Here is a 26521-nt window from a genome sequence, read left to right as displayed (position 1 = left end):
TGGCTGAAATACAGGGCAGAGTATAGGTTACTGCTGTTTCTAAAAGACAAAGAAATGGCCTAACTGCAAGTCATCAGATTTGGAACTTCTCCAGAGTCAGAGTAAAAACCAAAACTTGCGAGACAAAAATTGGACGACTTCAAGCCCCATAGAGGTTAACAGACAGTCACTACACTATCTGCCCAAGGCCAATTAGATGGGATCCTGCCTTCCCTATGCCTGTCCCCTTGCCTATAAAAGGTGAATGATCCTGGCTGAACCCACCTCACAGGATTATCAAAGGTCAAGTGAGAATGCAAGTAAATTACCAGAAGGCATCTCTGTTATTACTGTGGCTTTCGGGGAAGAGAGCATGGTCAGGTTAATAAATGAGAAGCAAGCAGTTCTGAGGGTGGAGGGACTGGTTCTTTATTTCAAAACACATTGTCAATTTTCAGTATCAAAACACTTGCACTATTGGTTCCTCTTTCTCCAGATTGGCTCCCAAATAGACCACACCAAAGGAGAGTACATTTAAGCCAATAAGCTGCACGATGCAAACCTAACACAGACCTCACAGAAACCTCAACCCCCCCCCCAAAAAAAGAAAAAAAAAGGAATTAAAAAAGATCAGCACACTGGCAGCTCATGGACTGCAGACAGAGAGCACTCACAGCCAGATGGGGTGGAGGTGGGGTGCAGGTGGTCCTAGTGCTCCCACCTGAGAGAAATAAAGCTGTCAAAAATAATACATATAAAATTAAAAAAAAGTTTTGTACACAAGCTATTCAAGATTTCTCCAGCACTGAGTGATACAAAGCACAATGAGATGGCACTTTTAGAGGCAGCAGCTTCAGACCCAGGAACGGGTAATGAGATGAATTCACTTGGCTAATCAGTGGCACAAAAAAAACGTTATTTTTCAAAGAAGGTGAAGTGGGGACAGGAGGAGACACCCCAACTTCTGGGGCACATGATCCATTCTGTGAGTGAATGAGGAGAGGGAGGACAATTTGGTCTCAGAGAGGTCTTGTCTGTGTAATTTGCTTGTTTGCTACTGATGTAAATGTTTAAGAGATAAAAAAGGAAAAGAAAGAAAAAAACCCACGATACGTTAAAGCTGAAAACCTGAACAGCACTCTTTTCTGGCAAACTCCTCCTGGAATGACCTTTCTGGTTTGGCTGCTTCGTGGTACAGACCATCAAGGTTTCCCTTGGTGGAGTCTTTTCTTGGGCTATGTTCAGCTCTCAGTAGGGCATGCTAACACCTCTTTCCTTCTTCTAAGGAGAAGGGGCATTGTTTAGGTAGAAAGATTTGCCATCCAAAAGGAAGAAAAGTGATTACATGCAGCCTAAGGGGAGCTGGGGAATTATCTGGAATGTCTTACAAATGGTTGCTACAACAACAAAAAAGGTAATTACAAAATGTATACATCATACAACATGCTTTTAAAGACACTATTGCATTGTGCTCATGTTCCCTTAAATGTTGTTCCCAAAAGTGCTCAGCCCTTAGTCCATGTGAGATCTCTAGGGTAGAGCTGCAGACAGTTTTGGTGAAATTGACATGGGGAGTTGGAGGTAGGGGTGGGGTGGGGAGAGGGTAAGCAAGGACCCAGAGAAGAAAGCAGCCTTCGGGTTAAAGGTCAGCTTCAGGCAGGCTGGTCTCCAGCAAAGTCAGAGTCAGTGGAAGGAGCAGCGACAGGGTGGGGCTGGGGGAAAGGCGTTTCTACATCTCATTCAGGTCAAGCAGAGTCTGGTCCAGCATCCTTTGTGTGCAGAGGTGCTCCTCTTTGGTGCATTTCAGTTTATCTAATGGGAGCAAAGGGAAAGAGGTTACAATGGCTGGGAACAAAACTCCAAGCCCGTCCACACTCAGACATGCTCCCTACAGATGGGCGGCTACCGAATCTTACAGACCCGGAAGCAAGCTGCTGTTGCCTCACTTGGCTTTGCAGGCCTTTGTAGGCCTTTGCCTCCTGAAGCTACAGGTGTTGCTGTACTTCCTGTGGGAGGGAGTGTAGTCTTGTTATTTCTTAACCTTACAACCTCCACCCAAGCTCACACTACAGTTACAAATGTGACCCTATTCACCTCTGTGGTGAGCAAACCAAAAGACTGGGTGGCTGAAGTAATAGTGCCAAGTAGAGGAAACTTCAGGTTTCCTCTGAAGGAGGAAAAAACAGTATGTTCCAACCGAAAGGATACTGGGTCTGGAGACAGAAGTCCTAGGTTCAAACTCCCCCTCTATAACTTACTGCCTGTGCAACCTTAAGCAAGTCTCCTCATTTGAGCTGGACTAGATGGTCTCACTGTGGTACTATGAGCCAGGATGAGGGCATTTCCAGTAGCAGGAATGTACTTGACATTCCTGCTAAACAGAAGATCACCAAAGGTGAGGCTACAAAGGCTAAACTGCTCTCCAAAGCAGAGTAGAACAATGGGTAAGAATCACGAGAATAGGGGCAGCTAGGTGGTGCAGCAGATAGGGCACTGGCCCTGGATTCAGGAGGACCTTCAAATCCAGCCTCAGACACATAACACTTACTAGCTGGTGTGACCCTGGGCAAGTCACTTAATCCCACTGCCTAGTGCAAAACAAAACAAAAAAAAAAAAAGAAAAAGAAAAAGAAAAAAGGAATCACGACAATGCTTCCATGAAAACTAGGCTCAGCAGGCTAAAAGATCTCTGAACAAAAGGAATACCATACCTCCCACCACCAAACTTTGCTGAAGTATCATGCAGGCCTGGCCTATGACTGAGTCAGTTATACTGAAGCACGTAACACAGGGAAAGGTGCTCTAGGAAACAAGATCAAGAGGGACCAAAACTTGGCCAAGCCTCAAGAAGACTCCAACCCACCAAGCGAACCACCCTCCAGGTTTCTTCAGTTAAAAGCACAGAGTAATATCCTCACATGTCCCAACACAAGGTCATGACAGCTGAGAGTCAGGACAACCCCCATCCTTTTTCCCAATCCAATTTCTTTGCCCTTTCTCACCCCAGCCAGAACCAGCCCAGGCCTGGGCCTATAGATGAAGCATAGCTACACCATACAATCAATTCAGTCCTTTTATTGTTATAAACCATCCATGCAAAAGGAACACATCCTACAATCAGCGTACAGGTAAAGGAACAGCTAGGATTTAAGGGGAGAACAGATATCAAGGAGATGAATTCTCCTGGACTTACTGACCTCCCAATTTTTAGTTTCATTTGGAGTCAATGTCCACCCTGCCCCCTACAAATTCGTGTAAAAAGGGTAAGGAATGTCTGTATTGATTCCTTCGGATTTATACAGCCATGGAAAGGTTACCTTTTTTAAAAGGGTTATTTTTCTTCTTCAAGTATTAGAGGCAGCTAGATGGCACAGTAGATAGGGCACTGGACCTGGAGTCAGGAAGACCTGAATTCAAATCAGCCTCAGATATTTACTAGCTACGTGACCCTAGGCAAGTCACTTAAACCTTCAACTGCCTCAGTTTCCTCATCTGTAAAATAGGGATGATAATATCACCTACCTCCCAGGGTTGTTGTAAGCATAAAATCAGATAATATTTGTAAAGTGCTCTGCAAACCTTAAAGCGCTATATAAATGCTAGACATTATTATTTTTCAACTGCCCCAATTAAACAATAGTTTGCTCAGCCAGGGATAAGAGGGGGGGTACTGATCAGCTTTTGCTGGGGTCCAGGCCAATGAACTGTAAGCTTGGTTTAAGGGGCATTAGTGAGCCCCTTCCCGTCAGTCACACAGATCATGCAGCGTTAACTTCAGCTCGTTAGAGAGCAGGCGGTTTCGCTCAAGTTGGCTGTAGAGACGCTCTGCAACAGCGACAGAGGAGGAGAGGGGAACAAGAGGAAGAGAAAGGGAAAGAGGAGGAAAGGAGAGAAAAAAGGGAAAGTTAGTAGAGTATTGGAAGTGAATTGAGTTTTACAACTAGTTGGCATTACACATGCATCAGGGAATCACACTGGATGGGAAAAGGATTTGGACAGAGAATGGTCCAGTCAGCTAGCATCAAACAGTGTGGAAAGATCGTCAGGTGAAGGGGCCAGATCAGCAAAAGAGGAAAGTTAAGACTATGGGAAGATAATTGGACACAACATTTAAAGCAGGAAAACCCTGCACTGCAGCATCCCTAGTGTCAAAGACTGGGGCACACAAGAAGTCGCACAGAATGAGCAAAGAATGGTCCCCTTTGAAAGGCTGGGCTGCATTTCTCATCTACCCACTCTGGTGCCCATCTATCTGCAGGGAGTTTTTAGCCAATTAAGAGGTCAGGTCATCACTGAACTGTTAACCAAAAACCAAACTAGCAACCGAGATGTCAGCCTGTGTGTTTAAAATACACATCCGGATCAGCAGCAGGGAAAGGGAGTTGGGCAAGGAGCAAGTCAACCCTTATCTTGCAGTTCTATAGCTCTGAAGTTTCTTTCGCTTTTTATAACAGTTCCCAGGAATATCTCAGAGCCTTAGTTAATTTAACAAAGTACCAGGTATTTCCCAAATTTAATATGCTTTAGAAGACTAAAACTGTCAGGTTTTTTAAGGGCCTTTCCTTAAACTGTTTTTTTTTTCCTTTTCCTTCCCTCTAAGAAGCCAAGGGAATCCTAGAAGCACAAAGATATCCTTAACAATAGCCACCTCATCCTCTGGCCACAAACCCAATAGTAATTGACCAACCAACCACCGCCTGTACCTCTCAGTGCCAAAAAATAGGAAATTTTCTTCCTTGCTGACAGTAGGAAGCAGCTGGCCTATGGCCCATATCTTCATATACAGCCTCTGATCATACCCTTCAGTATGTAAGTCATTTATCTTCTCCCTACAAGGCGTTATATGTAGATCCTTATTTTATAGAGCCACATCCAAGGGGAAAACAGTTTGACAGAGAGTACGGGAGAAAGGAAGAGAGGAACCTGAAAATCCTGAACATTTCTGTCCTCTTTTTAAAAGGAGTGTTTCTTTTAGGATGGGACTTAGGGGGACTGATTGGTTGTACATCCTATCCACTGGAGGTCACATAAAAACTATACAATCCTGCAATCAATGTCAACAATTCTACAGTTTCCTGCCTGGTTGGCATCAGAAAGAAGGCAGTCTGTATTTGGTAGTGAATGCTATCTTTAATATCCCTATTCCATTCTCACAGAGCACCTACAGTTTTCCCAAATTCTTCAGAAATATCATAGAATCATAGGTCTACATGGTCAGGAAATCCTTAGGCTCCTAGGTCTCAAACTCTAGCCACACCCTACGGAACTTTCATTCCTACTTAGTGAAGCTTCTGAGGCCCATTTGTCATTATACTACCCTTACAAATAAAGATTTAAGCAGTTAGGCAGCATGTATTCCACTTAGGAAGAATAAGAAATTGTAAAAAACTATCAGAGGTGAGTAAGGGCAGAGCAAGTATTTAGGTGTCAGACCAAACCCTAAACTGGCTCTACAGAATGTCTGAGGCCCAAAGTTACACAGAAGGGGATATTCTCACCTTGGACTCTAGGCTCAAAAAAGGTTCATAGATTTTGGAGCTGGAAGGGACCATGGTGGTCCACCTGCTCAACCCTTACTTTACAAATGAAGAAACAGGTTCAGTGAGGTTGACGTATTCAGCCTCAGAGCTAGATCTGAACCCAAGTTAGATATCTGACTTTATGTGGAGTGAGTGTTCCTTCTACTAAGCTACTCCAACAAAAGTGAATTGTTTCAAGTCTCTTCACCAAATTGACCTTATATCCCCTTTCCTCATGCTTTGATAGTTAATAAGGATTTTATGATCAGATACTAGTTCAACAGTTAAAGACACATATTGGTAGGTAGTATGTGTCTTAGTAACACCTGTAAGGAAGGCAAGAAATACACAGCACACATCTGGTCCAATGTTCTTTCTCTAGTTAGCTCTGCCTACTTATGGGTCAATCCATTCACTAAGACACACTTGAGCTGCCATGGGCCCAAAATAGGCTAACTTTCCTTTTACCATAGAGAAGGGGAGACAGGAAGTTATCTCAGCCTTTTAAGATCAGTAAGTAAATATAAATCAGAACTAATTTCTACAAGCCTCAGTTTCCTCATCTCTAAAATGAGGGAGTTAGACTAGATAGCTTCTAAGTATATGATCCTATGATACTAAAATTCACTTACTGGAGAGAGTGGCTCACCAACAGACTGAAGGATTATGCCCTGGGAATAAAAGACTTGGGTGGGGCTAAAACCAAAGATGCTTGAACCACTCTGCTGGTGACATAGGGCTCGGTCATCTTCTGTTCTCCATCACACACCTGACAGGTAGGTGAATGGCTGAATAATTCTCTACCATAACCTCACACTGTCACCCTTCTTTCTGAGCTCAAAGAAAAAAAAAAAGGCCAATTGAATGGTCTAGGACCTAGATTCTAAGTAATTTTAAAATACTATAGTCTTTGCCACTGGAATCAACAAGCAATGAAGGCATTTTAATTCAGTCAGAGGTCTCCCTAATTGAGTAAGAATAGCTTAGTCTTAAGACAGACAAGGATAGGAGATACTGAATAGCAGCTAAAGCTATTGTTTTCCTCAAGATTAAATTCACACTGTTGAAGTTACCACTCCCTGTGATCACCTGTAGCATAGCTAGTATGATGGGCAAAGACTTTTTGGAAAACTTAACCTACAACTCTAACTTCCTTACTTCATTAAGGAAATTAAGGGAAAACTCCAGCTTCCTGCTCCATTCTCTCTCCTTTCCAAGACTGATCCTAGGGGCATTCTCTCTTGCCTCAGCAGCCTGTCAATTAGGTTCATCTCTCACTCTATATTATGTAAATCTCTGTCTTTGTTGTGGTTCTGTGTTGGGTCTCTCTCATCTTAAATAAATCTTGACCCTGTTCCCACGTCCAACTTCAAAAACTGAAGCTATGATCTTCAAGTTGGAAGGATCTCAGAAGCCGTCTGGCCCAACATCTAAGCAAACCAAGAATACACTCTAAAACATTGCTAGTGAGGGTGAATTCTGCCCATTGGCCATAGTCATTTACAGAAGGGCCCACAACTTCCTCCTTTCTTCCTATTAAACAGACTATTCCATCCTTGGACAATTTCTAATTATTAGGAAACTTTTCTTTTCATTGAGAAAAGAATGCGGAGACTTCCTTCTACCTAATCCTAACCTATGGAATGAAAAGAACAATGATTTTTTTTTCCCATGTGACATTTGGAATACTTAAAGCCAGTTATTTATCAGCCTTCTTAAACTGGGGTTCCAAAAAGTGAACAGTCACCATATCCCATTTTATCACTTCCAACTCACTCAGTTCCTTATAACTTGCCTTCTATCCCCAGTACTTACTAAAATTATTCTTGGACAAACTCAATTGTTTTCCTGCAGTCCTTATCCTCAGCTCTGTCCTTTAACACTAGATTAAGACCCTCTCACCCCTTGGGTTCTGTGATACTATACTACCCCAACTCTCCTTTGACTCTTTCCTCCTCTTATACAAACTGAATCCTGTTATTTCCCCCCAAATTCTGTCCTCAGTCTTTAATTCTGTGTTTGTGATTTTGTTTTTATTGACAGCTTCACCTCTATGAAGAGGTAGCTCCAACATCAAGTGCCCTCTATTCATCTATCTACCACAGCATGGCTCTCCTATTTATTAATGTTAATACTATTATTACCATTCTTATCACCTAAGCTCAAAAGCTCAATCTCAGTTTCCTGTCTATACTCCTTTCCTTTCCATTCCCACTTCCATCATCCAAGTTCAGCCCTTTATTAACACTTAAAAAAACTTTCCCAGTGGTCTTTCCCCACCTCATCCTACTTCTCTCTTTCTCTACCTCTAAGCTGTCCTGTTTACAGGTCAGTCTTAACATACCACGCTCTTTGTGGAGTCTGGTAGAAAAAGGGCCAGTCAGATCTGGATTCTAGGTTCTAGTATGGATACATATAAACTATGTGACCCTGAGCAAATAAATCCCTGAACCTAAATTTATCCATCTATAAGAGGTAAATATTTGTACCATCCAACTCTAATGCTACACACGACAATGTCATTGCCTTTCTCAAAAATCCCCAGCTGCTCCCCACTTTCTGTTAACATCCAGACTCCTTAGCATAGCCGGCAAAATCCTCCCCATCTGTGATGTGGCCGCACTGTTATCTTCCCAGTCTTGCCAATGACAATTTAGTTGGAGCAGAGGGATATTGTTTACCTTACCATTCCCCAAATGTGCTTTCCTACCTCCATGCTTTTTATTAGCTTGGAAGGCTTTAACTTATCCTGTTTCTGTGAAAAAATCCTATCCAGTTTCTTCATGAAACTGTCAACTTCAGTCATCAATCTTTCCCACATCTAAACTCCTATAGCAAATTCATTAGCAATCTGATGGCACTATATATTGCTCTCTATGACAAACATGTGAATTTCTTATCCCTCTTGAATTAAAAGGCAGATTTATTTTTATTTTATTGCTGTTTTCTCCTTACCATGATGGATGTTTGATAAAATACTTGCGAAATCAGTAATAATTCCCTGGTTCGTTCTTTCTGAGGCAGAAGAGCAAAGGAAGCACATCTGAAGTTGCTAACTTTTATATTAGACCTAGGTTCCCTTTTGGAATAGAAGCCTGACTTTCTGGGAAAGTAGAGAACAGTCATTCCTAAATAAGATTTCTACTATGGAATTGAAGAGAAACATAAGTGTCTAGAAGTTATGTCTCCTAAATGAGAAACCAATATAGACTGAGAAGGGGGGGTGTCTTCTATTAGAATAGCAGATGTTTGAATTATTAGACTCTTTACTACAAGGGTTGAGAGCTTAGAAGGTGTTTGTGATCTTTTCAATGGAAGTAAAGAACATGATAGAAGACACTCAAGGGTGGAATGGTTTAGAAGCTTGGAGGGATTTACCTTAAAAAGGTCTTTTCAACTTAAAGAAATAGGATCCTCTCAGAATCCACTAAGGACTCTGAACTATTATACCATTCTGGTAGTTCAACAAATCCTTTAAATATCAGGAAAGAATAGGCAAGACACACAAAAGTAGCTTTGATTTCACACATCATTGAGGAAGGAAAACCCACCATGCCTGCTCCCCACACCACACCCCTGAGAAGTCAGTTCCTTCCTTTGGACAGCAACATCTTTGTCAAGAACACAAAAGCTGGGTTGAGTGAGGCATCCAGCAGCTTGGAAATATTTTAATTTGGGGTGGAAAAAGGGGAATGAACACATAATTACTTTGTTAACCCCCCCATCCAATGCCCTGGGGACCAGCCAGGCCCACCCAAATGGAATCCAGGAAGAGCACAGGACGTTGGGAGTGCCGAGAGAAGGATTGTTTCCCCGAGCGGAGGGGGCAGATCCAGAACAGAGCAGAAACGGTGAGAGCTTATCTGTGTGGAGAAGTGAGAATGAAACCCCAGATGAGAGGGGCTTTCAACAGTCAGGGCACACTCAGGAAAGAGAAGTAGTATGGATAAGAAAACAGGAGGCAGGAATTACGGCCAGACTTTTGGCTTCTTTTGAGTTAGTAGAAAGGAGGGAGAAAGTCAGATTAGACTCAAGGATTAGAATCCACAAACAGAAAAAGGCCCTAAACAACTCTCTCTGGTGCTGGTTACTTCCCACTCATTTCTAGGACTCAGCTGGAGTTTTAAAGAACAACAACTTGGTCTTCCCTGGACCCGGATCACAAAGTACTACAATATGTCCATTGTAAGTGACTTTTGCTTTGTAAGGGTGGGCTTCTCGAGTCCAAGCGAGTCATTTACAATTCAGGCTCCAATTTCTTCATGAAACAGAGAAACACCCTAGGCTTAGTTGAGGAGACAAAAAGGCAAGAGACAATGTAACAAACACAGCATGAACAAAAGGTATGTTGTCTACACTTTACAAACAGGACCACTAACCAGTTTGTTAGGACTTGGGGGGAGGTCCCCAATTTTCTCATTGCCTTATCAATGGCCAAACCAGCAACCAGCACCACCTTTATTTTGATACTGAGGGTAAGGGTGGAGATGTTAGTGTTTCCAAAGACAGACATCAAAACACCACAGCACTCTCTGCACACCCTGTCCTCCCAAAGACAAAAGCCCAACCCCACTCTGCTGTCAGATAGTTACATAGAGGTCATGTCATTGAGGGCGTGGTCCAGTTCCTCGCTAATGGCCTTGTACTTCAGTTTCTGGGCATAGAGCTCATCTGGAGGAAAGGCACAGACAGCAACCGAAGAAAATGCAGGGATAGAGGTGAGATGTGACAGGGGTGGAGGAAATGAGGGCATCATCGACAAAGAGAAGAAAAAGAGTGGCTGTGGCACAGGAAGCGCAACTGGGGCAGCAGGAGTGGGCCTGAACTGGAAGCCATTCCTCTGATCCCAAGAGGGACAATTTCTACTTAGATCATCAGGGCTTTTCTTTCCTCTCTCCAACCCAATGTAGAAGTTGGAGTTTGAGGATGGTTATTCTTTTGGGGAGGTTCTTATGCCTGTGGCACTCTGGAGATATCCCATTCACTGAGAAACAAACCCCTGAGAGTGAGCCAAATCAAAATAAGGTACCCTGCCAGTATTTAAAATGCTACTCTAAGGCATATCCACTATCCCTACTATTTTTTTCTGAAGGGATATTCAACAGCTTAACCTTGCCCATAGGGAGAGAATGCACTACTGGTACTTAAGATGCTGCCCAACAGGCACACTCACTCCACTATGCCAGGCATTTTGATGCCTCACCCTCCCAACTTTTCAATAGGGATATCGTACAACCTAACCTGTGGCCACAGTGTTCTCAAGTGTTCCCAAGGCCAGACTGGTTGATCGGTCACTAAGCTATCAAATTAGTGACGGGAAGTACTTAGAAAGCTCTAGTTATTGCTCTGCCTTGGGGTGGAGGGCATAACCACAGTTTCCCTTTTTGGAGGACAGCTAGATGGGGAATTAAAGAAGTCTTGAAAGGTGACTGGGTCACTGAAGCCACTGCAACACATGAAGGGCCTGGTTTCAAATGCCATCCAAGTGCTAGGGGCATACAAAAAGGCTTCAAAGTATAAGGTACCAATCCTGGGGGCAGATTAAATAAGAGAAAGCAAGGTATTTCCCCTCTCTGCAATCATAAGACGGAATGCCACTCAATACAAAGGGCATGTACTGAGTCCCACTGTGTCTCCAGAGAAAGGTGGAGAGGCAGATAATTCTCTGCAGTCTTCAGAAATAGAAGGAATCTGGGGAGCAACATCTCTACCTACTTGCCCTTTACTTCTATCCCTTTTGCTTCATACCTTCCAAGTCATCAATTGTCTTTTCCAGCTTGGCTACCGATCTCTCAGCAAACTCAGCACGGGTCTCTGCCTGGGGAAGATATAAAACTGATCAGAACCAGAGATGGGCAAGTCTGAAATAAAAAGGACCCCCCAGCCCCTTTTCCCATCTAGATACACACCTATGACTGTAATGGCAAAGGAAACTCCCAGTGACAAGACTCCTACTAATGCAAAGGAGGCAATCCATTCTACAACCTCAAGTCTTAGAAAGTTGACCAGGAATTTCCCCCAGGGCACACAGCTAAGGCAGAAGCAGCAATATGCCTTGAACCTGGGTCTTCCTAACTTCATTACCACTCCCTCTCTACTTTTTTTTTGGTGAGGCAATGGGGGTTAAGTGGCTTGCCCAGAGTCACATAGCCTGTAACTGTTTTGTCTGAGGCCGAATTTGAACTCAGATCCTCCTGACTCCAGGGCCAGTGCTCTATCTATTTTGCCACCTAGCTGCCCCGCCCCTCTACTCTTGAGGCCCCAAAGCTAGATGGTTCATGCTAATATGGCTATGTATTACTTTAGTTCTCTATAACAGCTCACCTCTTTGAGTTTATCAGTAAGAATCTTTATCTCCTCCTCATATTTGTCTTCTTTCTGAGAATACTGCAAGAGAATTAAAGTAATAATGATTAGACCAAATTATCCTCATTGGCACTAACCTCCCCCCAAGAGCCAATGGAAATTAGTGCACTTAATGCCTCATGAGGAGAGGGGGAGTGGGTAAGGGGAGTTCTTTTAAAGATCATCTCATGTTCTAATTATCCACAGGCCCGATGTCCCAGGGCCCTTTTGATTGCAAAACTGCATTTTTTGATTGTCCTAAACTTTAAGAAGCTACCTTCTTCCTCTATTCATGAGGAAAGCCAGGGTCAAGATAACCCTTAATACACAGTCATTCACATTGATGTCAAATGAAAAAGTTAGTCCCCTGTACCTCTCACTAGACCTCAAATATGATACTACCTGCAAACCTATTTAGGTCAATGATAACTGCCTGTTTATTAAAAATTACAGGCCTGCCCTTTCATACCCAGAAAGCTATTTTAGACTTTAAAGTTCAGAGGGCATGAAGGTTCACTATCAGCCACCATGATTTGAACAGAGGGGTAGCCAGGAAAAAAAAAAAAAAAAAGAAAAAAAAAGGAGGGTTTCTCTTGCTGGATGCACATGGTAGGGCTGGGCCCAGGCCCCAAGCCTGTCCCTTTCACAAACCAGCCCCTACCTTCTCCGCCTGAGCCTCAAGAGATTTGAGGTTGTTGGTGACATTCTTCAGCTCCTCCTCCAGCTCAGAACACTTACTGTGGATGTTTTAAAGAAGGCAGGAGAGGAAAAGGGAAGAAAACAAAGAGGAGAGAGACACACAGATGTGAATCTATAGGTAGAGAGGGTTGAGAAGTCACCAAGGGAAAGAAGTGCCAAGATAACTCTGAACAGTCCCATTCTTCCCACCCCCACACTACTAGCAGCACAGGGGAAGATTAACCCCTTCTAGGTTGGAACCCAGTATGCTGAAAGACTAATGATGTAAGAGAAGAACCCCTAAAAGACATGCTCCTGACTGGACATTTTTTCAGGAACAAGGCACAGCATTGCCCGGGTGGAGATGGGAGCTGCTGCCCAGCCAACCATCCCTAATCCCCCCAAGAGAAGGACAGGCCCTGTGGAAAGGCAGTAAAGCAGCTAGGAAGGAAGAGGTGAAGGATGCCAAGTCAGTGGGAAAGAATGGAGCATTCCATGAGAGAGATGAGAAGACTAGTCAAACAAACCAGTGGAGGGGAGGCAGCTGCAAAACAAAACAAAACCACAAACACGCACACGCACGCAAGCACACGCACACCCTTTCTATGGGCGCAACAGTTAGTACCTTTTCTTCAGCAGCATTCAGACACTTCAGGTTCTGGTCCATCAGTCTGATCTGCTCATCCATCTCCCGGCAACGGCTGTTAGTGTAGTCACAGGGGAAGGAGGGGAGGGGCAGGATGGCACAAGCCAGATTGTGGGGAGGGAGAAAAGTCAAAAAGAAGCACAGCAAGAATACAAGCAGCAGAGCAAAAGAAAAAAAGGGAAGGAGAAAAAACAAATCACCATGGTCATGACATGCTGTGTCTGGGATACAGGTAGGGGGATGGGTGGGAAGCATAAGTATGCTCATGTTAGGGGTGACTTTGTTATACAAGGCCCAGAAGATGCTAAGACAGAGCAGTAAGTGTCTGTCCTTTCCCTAATTAACAAATATGCCATATAACAATGGCAGCCTCTGTACTCCTCTCCCTCCATGCCACCTAGGACTTGGGAAGGAGAGGGGGACACACAAGAGCAGAATGGTGGCCCCATTTTGAGGCCAGGATGGCAGAGACTCTAGGTTACATGCTTTCCCCACCCATCACTGCATAACTTCTCAATATTCTACACAAAAGTCATTCCACAGCCAAGCCTTCTACAGTCTTCTCTTTGAAGCCCATTTTATTCTTCAAGTAAGTTCCAGACTTCTCCAACCCCAAAGGCCTTGTTTAACAAGATTGAAGGAATGCTGGTTTTTTTCCACATAAGTGACCACAAAAAGGAAAGGTGACCAATGGTTGTGATAAGGTTTTGGAAGTTAGATACTCACGATTCAGCCAGCTCGGCCCGCTCCTCTGTGCGCTCCAAGTCCCCCTCAATGATCACCAACTTGCGGGCCACCTACATACAAAAAGTGCCAGGCCAGAGATCAGTGAAGGAAAGCAAGCGCTCTTGTCCTTCAACATGTTTTGTCTCCCCCTTCCAAAAGGGTTCCAGGGCAGAGCTCTGGCACAGCCAGGAGCAGGTCTCACCTCCTCGTACTTCCTGTCTGCTTCTTCTGCAATGTGTTTGGCCTCTTTCAGTTGGATTTCTTGCAGTTCCATCTTCTCTTCATCTTTCAAGGCCCGATTTTCAATGACCTTCATACCTCTACAAAGAGAACACAGCAAGCAAGGATATATGTGGGAATGAAGCAACAACCTTGAAGATCTCACAAGCCTATGGCTCAAGGAATTGCTTTCTTTTTCATCTAATTTAATCTACCTGTAGGAAGGCAAATATCCAAGTGACAAAGATGAGATAAGAATTAGCTAGGAGAATGTAACTACAAAGGCTGATTGTAACTGGGAGGGACTAACTTGTAGATGCCATAATAAACATAAGTTAACTGCATGAAGACTTTAGAAATTCCAAGGAAGCAGCTGTTTGAAGAGTCAAAGTTCAAAAGCCCTTTCCCCATATGCTATAGCTTATCTAAAGGAAGACTGAGATCAAGAGAGAAGAAAAAGAAAACCTCAAAACTGGATTGAATAACCGAAAAGATTTCTTAGAATGGACAGGTAAGAATTTAAAGAGATCTAGTCAGCAAACCTTTTGTCTACTGAAAGCCACAGAACAAGCACCCAGACTTACCTCTCACTCTCATCAGCTGCCTTCTCTGCTTCCTCTAGCTTCTGTAGAGCAGTCGCCAGGCGCTCCTGAGCACGGTCCAGCTCCTCCTCAACCAGCTGGATCCGACGGTTCAAGGAAGCCACCTCAGCCTCAGCCTAGGTAGAAAGGGACAGAAAAGGGTGGCAGAGCCATAGTAATTGAGCAAGGCCAAATTCTACCCAACTGATTAGAGAGATCTGTATCTGGGACTTAGTATATGCATAAACTCCCTTCACCCCAGCCATGCTCCACGGAACAGGGTTTCAGAAATCAGCTTCTTGCCTAGCAAGTCAGCAACACCCCTTTTTTGGTCCCAATTCAAGTGCGTAAACACAACAGGGCTAGAAAAATGCAGGCAGAGAAGGGTTCTCGGACTGCTCCGAATCTGTCTTAGAGAGGAGAGAATAAGAAATAAGAAACAAGGAGACCTGGTTATGTGCCTGGATTAATCTAGTAATTTGTTTTATGACACCAGAACACCTATTGAACTCTTGACCCATTTCTAAGGACAAATACCAGAGAAAAATTATGATGTGTTCTTCCAAAGTAGCCTCTAGAGTCAGGGCCAAGAGAAGAGATGTCTGGGCCCCAAACCATTCCTGAATATTAACCTCACTCAACCCTTCAACATTTGCTTTCCAAAGCCCTTTAAAGAAAAGAAATAAAAGAAACTTTGGCCTGTCTAAAAGTATCTTTGACATCCAAAAGACCAGGAAAACAGCAGAAGGGAGAAATATGTATGTCTACCCACACATTTGCTTCCTTCCTTAAAGAACCTGTTTCTGAGAAGCCTCTCTTCATATTCTCCCACAACCCCTTAACAAAGCCTACCTACTAATAATTTCACAAGCTTTATCTCAGCCACAATGTAATGTTATAGAAAGAATGCTGAATTTGGAGTTAGTTGGAAAACCTGAATTTGAGTACCAGCTCCACTACATCCCTAAGATCATTATGACAAGAAAGTTACAAATTCTTTGGACCTCAGTTTATCTGCAAAAAATGGGAGATGGACTATCTAGGTGATCTTTAAGATTTAACAGACTAATAAGCTCCTTCCTATATTCACTTTCTAATATGAATAATAAATCATTCCGATTTCTAAGATGCCAACTATTGATGAATGACAGACTAAGGATGCTGAAGTCTTCGATCCATACGTTAGAAACAAGGGGCAGGATGAGAGGAAGATCAGAAAGTAATGAAATTCTAAAAAGATTATGAAATTTGTAATTTTCAAAGCCTCTCAGACTCTTGTCCATACCCTTTAACTAGCTATCAAGCAAAACTCTGGCTGCTACAATAGTATAAGAATTTAATCTACCCTGCACACCATTTAATTCAGATGCTTATCCAAGCACCTGGTAAACATGATCTCCCTTCCGCAGCGCAGCAGGCAATGATTGTGCCTGAATCCTGCTGCCCTGATTTTCTCCCACCGCTACCCCCCTTTTTGGGTGGGTGGGGTTGGAAGAATGTACAGCCAAATACAATTACTCTAAGAGTCAGTCCCTTTGGCATACAAAACTCAAACAAAGGAAGCCAAGAGGAAATCAGGTGGGGAAGACTGCAATGCTAAAATGTGCTAAGCCAGGGGTGGGAAACCTGTGACCAAGGCAGCAGGTTCCCCACCCTGTTAAGCTTGCTAGATAGCAAGGGGTTTATTTATTTTGGGAGGGGGTGTTAAATAATTTTAAGCTGATCATATTTAGCCTGTGGGCCACAAGCTATATGGTCAGGAATTAGAAGTTTGCCCAAATAAATGTCTGAAAATCCATTCTAACCTTAACAGACCATATAAAAATACTTCTAACCCTAATCCATCCAAGGAAGAAATTATCTCCCAGGAAGCACATCTTTCTTGGAGGACCTTGCAAGGCCTGACTAGATAAAGTTCAGGAAGTCAGGTTTATTGTAGAGAGTTTGTGAAATACCCGCAACATAATTATTGTTTTCTAGATAACAAGAGATTCCAAACCAAGAACTGAAGCAGGTATTGGGGACAGCTGAGGAGAGCATCAGGCATTTCACTAGATGGAAGGGAGGTTCCTCCCATTCTGCAGCAGGAGAAATCAGACTATGGGGGTGGAGAGAGGTATACAGGTTTCCATGACAACAAGCTAGCTTGGGCGGTTTCTCTCACAAACCCAGCATTTACAATAACATTCTTTGCAAGAGGAGAGAGGGAGGGAGAGGGAGAGGGAGAGAAGAAAACAGTGATTCTTACACATGACAAAGGTAGGCAAAATCCAAGATAGGAAATCTCAGTAATCTCTTCAGAGACAACTCCAAACCTCGTTCTTATGGACTGTTGCTCTTCTGAGAATGGGCAATTGAATCAAGATCTGGTCTTTGGTTTGAGATTAGGAGTACCCCGATTTTCAGTCAGGCCAGGACCCAAGAAAGGAGGGAAAGAGGAGTGGAAGAGAGCTGTAGACTGACTGTCAAAAGATCTGGTCCAAGTCCTCTAACTTTATCACTTAGCTGTACACCCTTAGAGACAGTCACTTCCCTACTCTAGGCTTCAATTTCCTCAACCATAAAAGGAGGGAAACAGACTAGACTTAAGATTTTGGTTTAAACCTTCCACCTTTAACATGTCACTATTTTATCATCTCACATCAAGAGAAGAAATCTCATGAGCTGGACCAACTGCCTCCTAGGGATGGTGAGATAGATGGAGAAAATATTAAGTATAAGCCCTTATATACAATGGAATAGAAAACACTGAGTTCTGGATCTGTAGCCACTAGAATTATACAGAACGGGAATAACTGTCTAACTCTTCAGCACGGTGCCTTGCACACAGCAGGTGCTTAATAGATGCTTGTTCTTTTCCCTTCCACTCCCAGATATGGATCTGACCTTTTGGATTTAGTGACTCCCCCCCACCCCCCACAACTAGATTAGTTCAGTTAATTTTTCCCGATCCACTAAATCTACAACACTCCTAAAGAGGAGGCCCAGGTGGTCACAAGTGGCTCTAAGATGGTGACCACCAGCCCAAGCCACTGAAGCCAACTCATGTTACGTCCTTCACAATCCACCAACACCACCAAAATCAGCTTCATGCAAACTAGATTCCACTTAGACCTAAATCAGGAGACTGCTTTGCCCAAACAATTGATGCCCCTAAAGTCGGGATAAAGACAAGGAGGGAATTAGTCCAAACCTGGCACTCTGCCACTGTGTATTCTCTCTTTTTAAAGCAAAGTCACAAACATTCAAAAGGAAAGAATAATAGAAGTTATGCAGGAGCCCCAAGTGAAGGAAGAATTTAGTATTGGTGCCTTTATTGTGTTCATGTTTATCTACTAAGGGAGATATGTGTGCCCTTGAGGAATTTAACTTTCTATTTTGGGGGGCAGGGAGGAAAAGGATGAAGTACTAGGCCCTAGGGTAAACAAAGGTAGAAGCAAGGCTAAGGCAATAAGAGCAAAGGGCTCTTGGCCCCTCCCCAAAGTGTACTTATGGGTTTAAAAAGGCCAGAGCTGTATCTGGGCTCACCTGGCCCCACAGAGAATCTGCCATATAATATTGTCTAGCACCATTCCAAGGCCCGGAATCTAAGATTTAGGCCAGTTTTTGGTATGTGCTGTTGAAGAGTCCATGAACCCCCTTCAATAGAACTCCTCTAGAAAGGCAGACAATAACGAAACAAACTCTCAAAACCCACCAGGGTAGCAGTAGGGGCAAAACACAAAAGAGTAGACAAGCTTTCATATATATCACCTTGTTTCCATTAAGGCAGTGCTATAATGTTAAATCTAAAATTGAAAGTATTATTTCCAGGATGCCTTCATTAGGAAGGTTAATCACCAACAGACACACCAATGACCCTAGGATCACATCACTAAACTGCTTCCTCACTCCTTCCCTACCTAACTAGACGCTGGCTCTAGTAGTCCAGATAAAATGAGCAGCCAAAGTCAAAAGAAAAAAAAAGAGAAAATTTAAGTGACAATTCCTGTAACAACTTGAGTGTGGTATGGGAGTGGAGAAGTCAGCCTACAAATCAATACTCCAGGATGTTCTAGAAAAGGTAATAAAAGGACCCAGCTCCATTCCCTTCCCCAGAGGAAGGGAAGACAGAGTAAAAAGGTAATTATTGGATTCCCCTGAGCTGGAGAGGGGGAAGACTCTCATTACACAGGGACATTAGCCTACTTCCCCTTTTTGAATACTTCCTCACTAGTCCTCAGGGCAATAATCGGGTTTGGCAGGCTCCCCTTGATTGAGAAGCATTAATCTACAGCTACTCCCTTAAGCACTCAAGACACCAACATTAGTCCCGAAATAGGTTAAAAAAAAAAAAGCTACATTAAAGCAGCTCAATTTATTCAGAGACCAATAGGAAGAAATTAATCTATGAGATATCTATGGGATCATGAACAATGGTACTTTTCAACAGTATCTATTCAAGATCTCCTTCCAAGAAAATGGAGTTCAAGATAATTTATCAATAGAAGTTCCAACACTGGGTGGGGTGGGAAGGTCCACCATCCACTAATTTAAGGCTAGAGTTAGCAAATAAAGGGAGAAAAGGTGGAATACTACCAATCAAAGATGAATGCCACCTAGCCACAGCTCAGAGTACTAAATTGCTTGTTAAGATTATAATAATATTAAGTCTATTAATAAGATTATTAACTCTTAGTAGTGTAAGTGCTTCAGATTTCTGCTAAGTACCTGGTTTAATGTCCAGCTCCACCATCACCCCCTCCCTTCAACTTGCTCTTTTTTTAATTCCACTTTCCAAAACCATAAGCTCAGAGTTGGGGAGTCCCCCAACCCAGAAACCAGAGAAGTAAAGGCTGACCCTGGGGAAGAGGAACCAAAATCAATAATGAAAACATGGATTTTCTCTCCAGCTACATATTTCATCAAGTATTAAAACTATTAGGCCAATTACCTTCTCAATCCCTCTACCACCTATTATTTCCCACCAGACACCAGTACATCATCTGTCTTGCCAAGTGCTACTCTTTATGCTATCCCTATCCCCTCCTTGACCACTTCTAAGGAGAAAGCACTTTCACAAAGCTTACCAATAGCCTTCCTAGAATATTCCAATACATATTTGATACTTTCAAGGTCCCAAACCACTCTCTGTAGGAGCACCAAAGGAATAAGGATTCCAAAATGAAATAAGTAGACCCACAATTCATATCCAGTAGTTCATCAGATCTGAATAACCTGTTACTATATTGCTCATGTCACCAGAATTCCGAGCAGAAGCTGGCAGCCCATATGATGCCCCTCTGCACACACATACATGCTTACCAGTTCAGTATGGAGGAAGTGTTCTCAACAAGTTCAACGGGCACTCATCTTGCTTCAGAAACAAAGACTTGACATTGGCAGAGGTTCCTGCCTCCTAAGCTAAACAAGCTCCCACATTGACATCAACAAGAGAAAGGAGGTTGAACCCCTGGTTCCCCTCCTGCCTCAGATTTGTCCCGGGTAAGGGAAGGAGGGAGGGGGGGGCGGGACTGGGGGGAAAGGACCTTAGCAGAGAGAATAGGATGGGAGGCGTTGCAAGCCCCATCCTCTTGTGGGGGGAGAGCGGGGTACCGCATTTCCTCTCAACCGAACTGCTGCCTCATTTCCTGAACAGGCGGGGGGAGCGGAAAGACTGCCAGCAGCCTCGGCTGGGGGCTTTCCTGCCTCCCTTCGTTCTGACACCCCGAAACCCTGCCACGCGGCTTTGAGCCCTGCCCACCGCTTACCCTCCAGGAAACCACTCGGGGGCTTTGCCTTCCAGCCCTCAGTCTCCTCTCAAGCAAAGGGAGGGAGGGAGTAGAAAAGCCCCTCCCCCGACCGCGCCCCAGCTTCTCCGGAATGAATGAATGAGTCTGGACTGGAGTGGGGGCTGGGGAGAAGCCACACCCCGGCCCCGGTACGGCCGTGCAACCCCTCCTGGTGCTCCGGAGATGGACGACTCCTACTCAGGCGGCCCCGCCTGTCCACTCTTGGGACCCAGTTCACCGCCCTCCTCGACCGGATTCTGCCCAATGTTGGTTCCCCTCAAGCTAGATGCCAACCCCCAGCTGGACGGCCCCTTCAGGTCTCGGCGTAGTGACTTTCCAAGTCCGGGGTCCCATGTCCCTCCAAGCCCCCGGCCCAGCCCCGCCCCGGCCAGGCCTGTCTAGGTACCTGTTCCCGGGCCCGCTTCTCCCCCTCCACCTCCCGCTGGAGACGCTCGGCCCTCTCCTCGGCGTCATCGGCCTGCTGCTGCAGAACCTGAATCTTGCGCTTCACCGCCTCGATGGTGGTGATACCAGCCATGGTGCCCGCCCCGTTCCGGCTCCTGCTCCGGCTGCTGCCTCCTCCGCTCGGTGCTGCTGCCGCTTCTCAGCCCTACTTCCGCCTGCTCCGCCCTGAAATACCGGAACTCACCCACTCCGTCCGGATGTGACGACTGCCTAGCTCCCCTTCTCCCCTCCCTCCGCCAACCAGGCTGGACGGCAAGCGGCCTAGGAGGGAGACGGGTTGGGGAGCGAGGGGCGGGGCTTGTGTGTGGACCCCCGAAGACTGACTAGAAGACTGACTGCCCCCTCGACCGCCCCACCCGTCTCCTGCCGTGAGCGGGAGGGGGCCGCTGCCATGGTAACCAGAAGGCGCGGCCCAGTCCGAGCCTCTCGGGCCTGGCGGGCTTCTAACAATGGCCGGACCCGCCACGCGCACTCGTCTGAAGCTCCAGTGACGCTCCACAAAGCTGCCCGCCCCCCTCGACCCCTCCCAGCCAACTCGCCACCCCAGGTCAGCCGGGAGCCCCTTGATTCCAGCTGAGTCCTAACAAAAGGTGTCCATCCCTCCTCTTTCCCGGCATCTCGGGAGAGTCGCCGACAGCCCCCGGGAAGGAGGCGACGATCCGCTCTCTGGGTATCCCAGTCGGACTCCGGCCCTGCCCTGGGTAGCTCCTGACCGACCATAGCTGCTCTGGCCGGGAAGACCCAAGCTGCAATGAGAGAAAGTCTCCAAAGCCCCGGGTGCCCCGAGGGATGGACGGATCGACAAGGGAGGACTTGCCTACCCTGCTGTGTATGAGAAACACTTTGTAAACCTTAAAGGACGATAGAAATGTTAGCACCTTGTACTCACCACGTATAAAACTACAGGCTCCAAGCGGAGTTACTCACTCGTAATCATTACTGTCCTTGTGGTTAATGTTAGACGTCCAAGCCTCTACCCAGAGCACGGAGGGGCGGAGAGAAGCGGAGCTGTCCCAACAAACTGGCCTGCCTGCCCCCTCCTGCTCCTGGAAACTGCAGGACTCGGACATCCTCCCTAGCACTCAGTCCCTTAGCAGGTGAGGAAGGCATCCCACTGCTCTCAGGGACGAGCCCTGCTCTGTGCACATGCTGTGGCTTTGCACCGGACTTGGGAGGTAGCACGGATGGATAAACAACTGTTCTCAGAGTTTAAGCCCAACTGAGCGAGGAAGGGGGTGGTTTCCCTGTTTCAGAAACTCTCACTGCATTGACAACCACATTCATTACCAACTTCACTACCGCCTTGGTTTCCAGTTACATCAGGAGACATATTTACAGACTGAAACAGACTCACAGGGCCACCCGTGATAGGATTCTGAGAGACACTGAGAGATTCTGAGCAAAGAAAACTCAGAATTGGGTACATCTTATGAGCTCCCTCTTTTGATGACCAGGGGGAGTGATTATTCTTTAGTTTCCTTAGCTTTGTCTCTTGATCTTCTTGCCAGGTTGGGTGTCTGAGGACCTACATTGAAGACAACATTTTAGACGGAAAAAAAGAAATCTAGCCTGAACTTCAAACTAGCCTTTTAGTTTCAGTCTTCTTGAGAGGCCTTTCACAGCTACTTTTTCTAAGTTATATCATGTTAAAGCTAAGGATGTTTAAACATCCCAGACAGCTCTTTCCAAGAAAGTATAAATTGCCCTCCTCTTTCTGTTTTTCTTTTCCTACTTACTAACAGTTCTGAATTCTTTCTCACTGTCTCAGAAGCCCTAAGGTTTTTTGCCCTTTGCTTGTCCTACTAAGTTAAAATGAAACAGATACAAACAGCCTAGAAGTCCTAACCGCTGAGGTTGGCAGAAGACATGATACATACCTGTTTCTTCAGGTACTGGGTTCTTAGCATATCCCAAGAATGGTTTCTCAGAAGGCTAGTTTTCCCCTTTCCTGCAAGTGGAACTATTCCAGAAGACAGTTGGGCATTTGCCCAGTCCTCCTGAGTGGTAGCCTGTCCTTTTATATTTCTTCCAGGGCAGGGATGGAACAACAATGGGCTGAGATTCAGTAGTGATCTGAATTACAGGAAACCCTAACTAGTCCTGGGAATTATCCATCCTGTATCACCTGCTTCCTTGGTATAAAGTATCTTTGGAAGCAGATAATGAGGTAATTTACATCAATTATAGTTTATGATTGAATGCTTGAATTTCTTCTGTGGTTTATGGTTAAATTTCTTATTTTATGTGTTTGATAGTGGTTATACTAAATTTGTAATAATTTTAAGATAATGTGCCAGTCAGCAGGGGGCACTGTTGCTCTTTTTTTAAAAACTTTTTCAAGGCCAGGGTAAACAAAAAAAAAAAAAATCCTTTTTTATCATGGACAGACTAGGATTGTGTTGAGAAGCCCTTGATACCGCCTTAGGATCACTGCATTCTTTAGGCCCAAATATTTAAACAGATAATCTCCACTTAATCCGGAGGAACAGGTGAGCTGACACCTTATAGCCCTTAAAAGTATGATGGACGGAATTGCTAAGGAGTCATGTGCTATTATTTTCCTGGAGACCAACAATACATTGGCAGGTGCCAATATAGACCCAGAATCTCCCCCAACCCTTCAATTCTCCTTCTCATTCTTTACTCCCTGCATAACAGTGCTATAACATTTTGCCCCTAAACCATGTTCCCTTCTACTAGTTCTCACTGAAAAATTGCTGCTTTTATCTCTATGCAAAGAACCAAGTCAAGGAAATACATAAGGTTTGAGACTGACCTCCCCAAACCTTTACTTTACTCTTCCTTTGTCAAAGGAGCTCCTGAAAATCCTACTTTTTCCAGCAACGCTTTCCAAGACAACTAAAACCCCTTATTACTTAAACATATAATTCCTATAAAAGTTTCCTGCTTCCCTCATTTTCTCTACCACAACTTCTATTTCAACAACTCCTTTGCCCCCTGAGTGGACATAATATTTTCATTGATAAGTTATTAAGCCATATTCTTTGGTCTTTGCCTATTCAACTTTTCTTTCTTCTTTACATAATCCCTCAGTAGGCAGGGATTAAGCTTTTAACTCTTTCTTTGTATAGGGCTGGATAGATTGCTCCAAAAAGCTAGGTAGTACCACTAGTGGATAAGAGTACTGGGCCTGAAGTCAGGAAGACTCATCTTCCTGAGTTCAAATCTGGCCTCAGATACTTATTAGCTGTGTGACCCTGGGCTGGTCACTTCACCCTATTTGCCTCATTTTCCTCATCTGTAAAATGAACTGGAGAAGGAAATGGCAAACTGCTCCAATATCTTTGCCAAGAAAACCCTAAATGGGCAACTCAACAACAAAAATAAATCATAGGATCATAAATCTAGAACTGGAAAGGATCTTTGAAGATCAACCTCTTCATTTTACAGATGAGGAAACTCAGGTCTAGAAAAGTTACATGACTTACCCAAAGTCACATACTACCAAAGCTAGGATTCAAATTCTCAAGTGCTGGGATTCAAAGTTCAACAATTTTTCCACAGTACTACACTGCCTTTCATGAAGAGCTGACCCCATAGCCTGTTTCCTCTTACTCAATCTCTCATCTTTCTCCATTACCAATAACTGAACATCAAGCCAACCCCTTCACCTCCCTATCCCTCCTTGGGTTGCAAGGTGCCTTTTCTCTTCTGTGCAGCCCAATTTCAGACTCTCCCATTTTGCACCTAATCTACTTCTCTTTCACTTGACCTCTCTGGCTTTCAGTTTCTTTATCTGTAAAATGAGGAGGTTGGACTAGATAATCTGTCAGGTCCCTTCTCTGTTCCAAATCTGTGATCCTTCCTCTTTTGTTTCTCAGCCTAATCTCTAAGAATGCCTGTTGGAAAGAAGAGGTAGAGGCTAATAATGTATGTCTGGATTACAGTGCAGCCATGCTCAGTTTGATCACTGAGAGAGTCTTATGTGGTATATATAGTGGAAAGAGAACTGGTCTTAAAACTGGGAGAGCCAGATCTTCCACTTAATGGCTGTGTCACCTTGAGCTAGCAATTAAATATCTCTGAGTCTTACTTTCCTCCCGTGTAAAATAAAGGTAATACTTTCCCTACCACATAGAATTGTTATAAGAGTCAACAAATAGTGTAGCATGGAGCAACATATAACCAGGAGTTATTATTTCTGTTACCTTTTGTGGGTCTATATCAGTATAGGGAGATTTATTTGTTATGAGGGTCAAATGAGAGTGTGAAATGCTTTATAAACTTTAAAGAGCTATATAAAATAAGTTCTGATGATGATAGTACCTCATAGGCCAGTGGATGGCATTATGTGTGCATGTATAATCTAAAGGAGGAGGACAGAAATAATTGATTTCTGGAAATTTTCATAACTTCTCTAAGACTATTAGCTTGAATATCTGTGCCCCACTGTGCAAATCTCATATTACTTAAATTTGCTCTTCCCCAAATACACAATCCTAATAATCTTGCCACCAAGCCAGCCATTCCTGCCATGAACCTCAAACCTAGAGTTCTCTGATATACCAAATTTCTTCCAAAAGACTTATTACTTCAAGAGATGCAGTTTCCTATATTCCCAAGAATGGTACTAAACCTGTTTTGGTATTAGTATCTCAGCAGTCCCTAATCCCTTCCACATGACAGTCTGTAGGAACCAAATAGAAAGTTCCCCAGAATTGCCCAGAGTAGAGTAATCCTCAAGAACATTCGATGTCCAGAGAGCCTCTGCCATGGTCAATAGTTTTTTTAATCTTTTTAGAAAGGGAGGAAATAGCAGCATCCTTAGCTCTTAGAAACTGCTCCATGGCCTGGTATCTTGGAGTTATATTTCTCTTGGAGGCAAGTTTAGGCTTGATTACAGGAAAAAAAAAATTTTCACACTTAGAGCTGTCCCATAATAGCTGTAGAATGGGCTACTTTGAGGGGTTGGTGACTTCCCTCTCCTTGGAGGTCTTCAAGCAGAAGTATTCTAGAGTGTGGATTCTTCTCAGGAATGGGTTGGACTTGATGGCTACCAAGGTCTCTTCCACGTCTTAGTTTCTGTAATTATGTGCTGCTTTTTTTTCTTAGAAGGGTTTACATAGTGAGATTTCCATTATTAGTCACCATCTAGGTGCTTATCACCACTTAAATGATAGAACTCTGGGGAATTTTTGATTATACATGCATTGCAATGTCATTACTTGGGGGGGTATCTAATCTGTATATCCGTTCTGGTGTCCAATTTTCCCCCATGTTCACAGGATGTTTGATGATTTGAAAAAGACAAGAGAGAGATTAGAATTAAATATGAAGTGGGGGGAATATTAAAATGAGTTAGGGTATATGTCTGGTTGCATTTCAAAGCCAAATAGATATGATTATCCTTTAAAAAGTATCCCTGTGTCTTCTCTCTTTTATTATTACAGAATCACAGAAATTGAGAGTTGGAACGGACCTCAGTGGCTATCTAGACCAACCCCTCACAAAAAGAATATGGATAATTGAAAATTAACTGTATAGCTCATTAATATCGAGGAACTTGAATAAATTTCTTATCCTGCTTTTCTTATAAAACCTCAAAAGACTTACCCATTTGTTTTCTCATTT

General features: G+C 44.0%; 1 protein-coding gene across 3 annotated transcripts; it reads right to left on the bottom strand.

The window, feature by feature from the left end:
- Nucleotides 1-386: 386 nt before the first annotated feature.
- LOC114049626 (tropomyosin alpha-3 chain) lies at nucleotides 387-21024 on the bottom strand. 3 transcript variants are annotated; one of them, XM_027870901.1, is made up of 8 exons: nucleotides 20871-21024; nucleotides 14697-14830; nucleotides 14096-14213; nucleotides 13894-13964; nucleotides 13147-13222; nucleotides 11823-11885; nucleotides 11247-11316; nucleotides 387-1791 (listed from the first exon to the last, which is right to left on the bottom strand). In XM_027870901.1, exons 1-8 carry the CDS (start codon nucleotides 21000-21002, stop codon nucleotides 1709-1711), a joined length of 747 nt encoding a protein of 248 aa, XP_027726702.1. In that variant the 5' UTR covers nucleotides 21003-21024; the 3' UTR covers nucleotides 387-1708. The 3 variants fall into 3 exon arrangements, with proteins under 3 accessions (XP_027726702.1, XP_027726704.1, XP_027726703.1); XM_027870903.1 differs by lacking the exon at nucleotides 20871-21024 and adding an exon at nucleotides 19998-20097; XM_027870902.1 differs by lacking the exon at nucleotides 387-1791 and adding an exon at nucleotides 3524-3804.
- Between the last annotated feature and the right edge of the window lie 5497 nt (nucleotides 21025-26521).

The sequence above is a fragment of the Vombatus ursinus genome, unplaced genomic scaffold, assembly GCF_900497805.2.
Source record: "Vombatus ursinus unplaced genomic scaffold, bare-nosed wombat genome assembly UNPS02014798.1, whole genome shotgun sequence".
In the NCBI taxonomy this organism is placed as follows: Eukaryota; Metazoa; Chordata; class Mammalia; order Diprotodontia; family Vombatidae; genus Vombatus; species Vombatus ursinus.
Note: the sequence above shows the minus strand (reverse complement) of the source record. Positions and strands in the feature narration are given on the sequence as shown.

Excerpts from the sequence above, each read along its gene's own strand:
- LOC114049626 (XM_027870901.1), bottom strand. The coding sequence starts at position 21,002 with ATGGCTGGTATCACCACCATCGAGGCGGTGAAGCGCAAGATTCAGGTT. Across the intron at positions 13,965-14,095 it reads CAGACAGGAAGTACGAGGAG|GTGGCCCGCAAGTTGGTGAT; the intron begins GTGAGACCTGCT and ends TTTTGTATGTAG. Across the intron at positions 11,886-13,146 it reads TGAATGCTGCTGAAGAAAAG|TATTCTCAGAAAGAAGACAA; the intron begins GTACTAACTGTT and ends ATTCTCTTGCAG.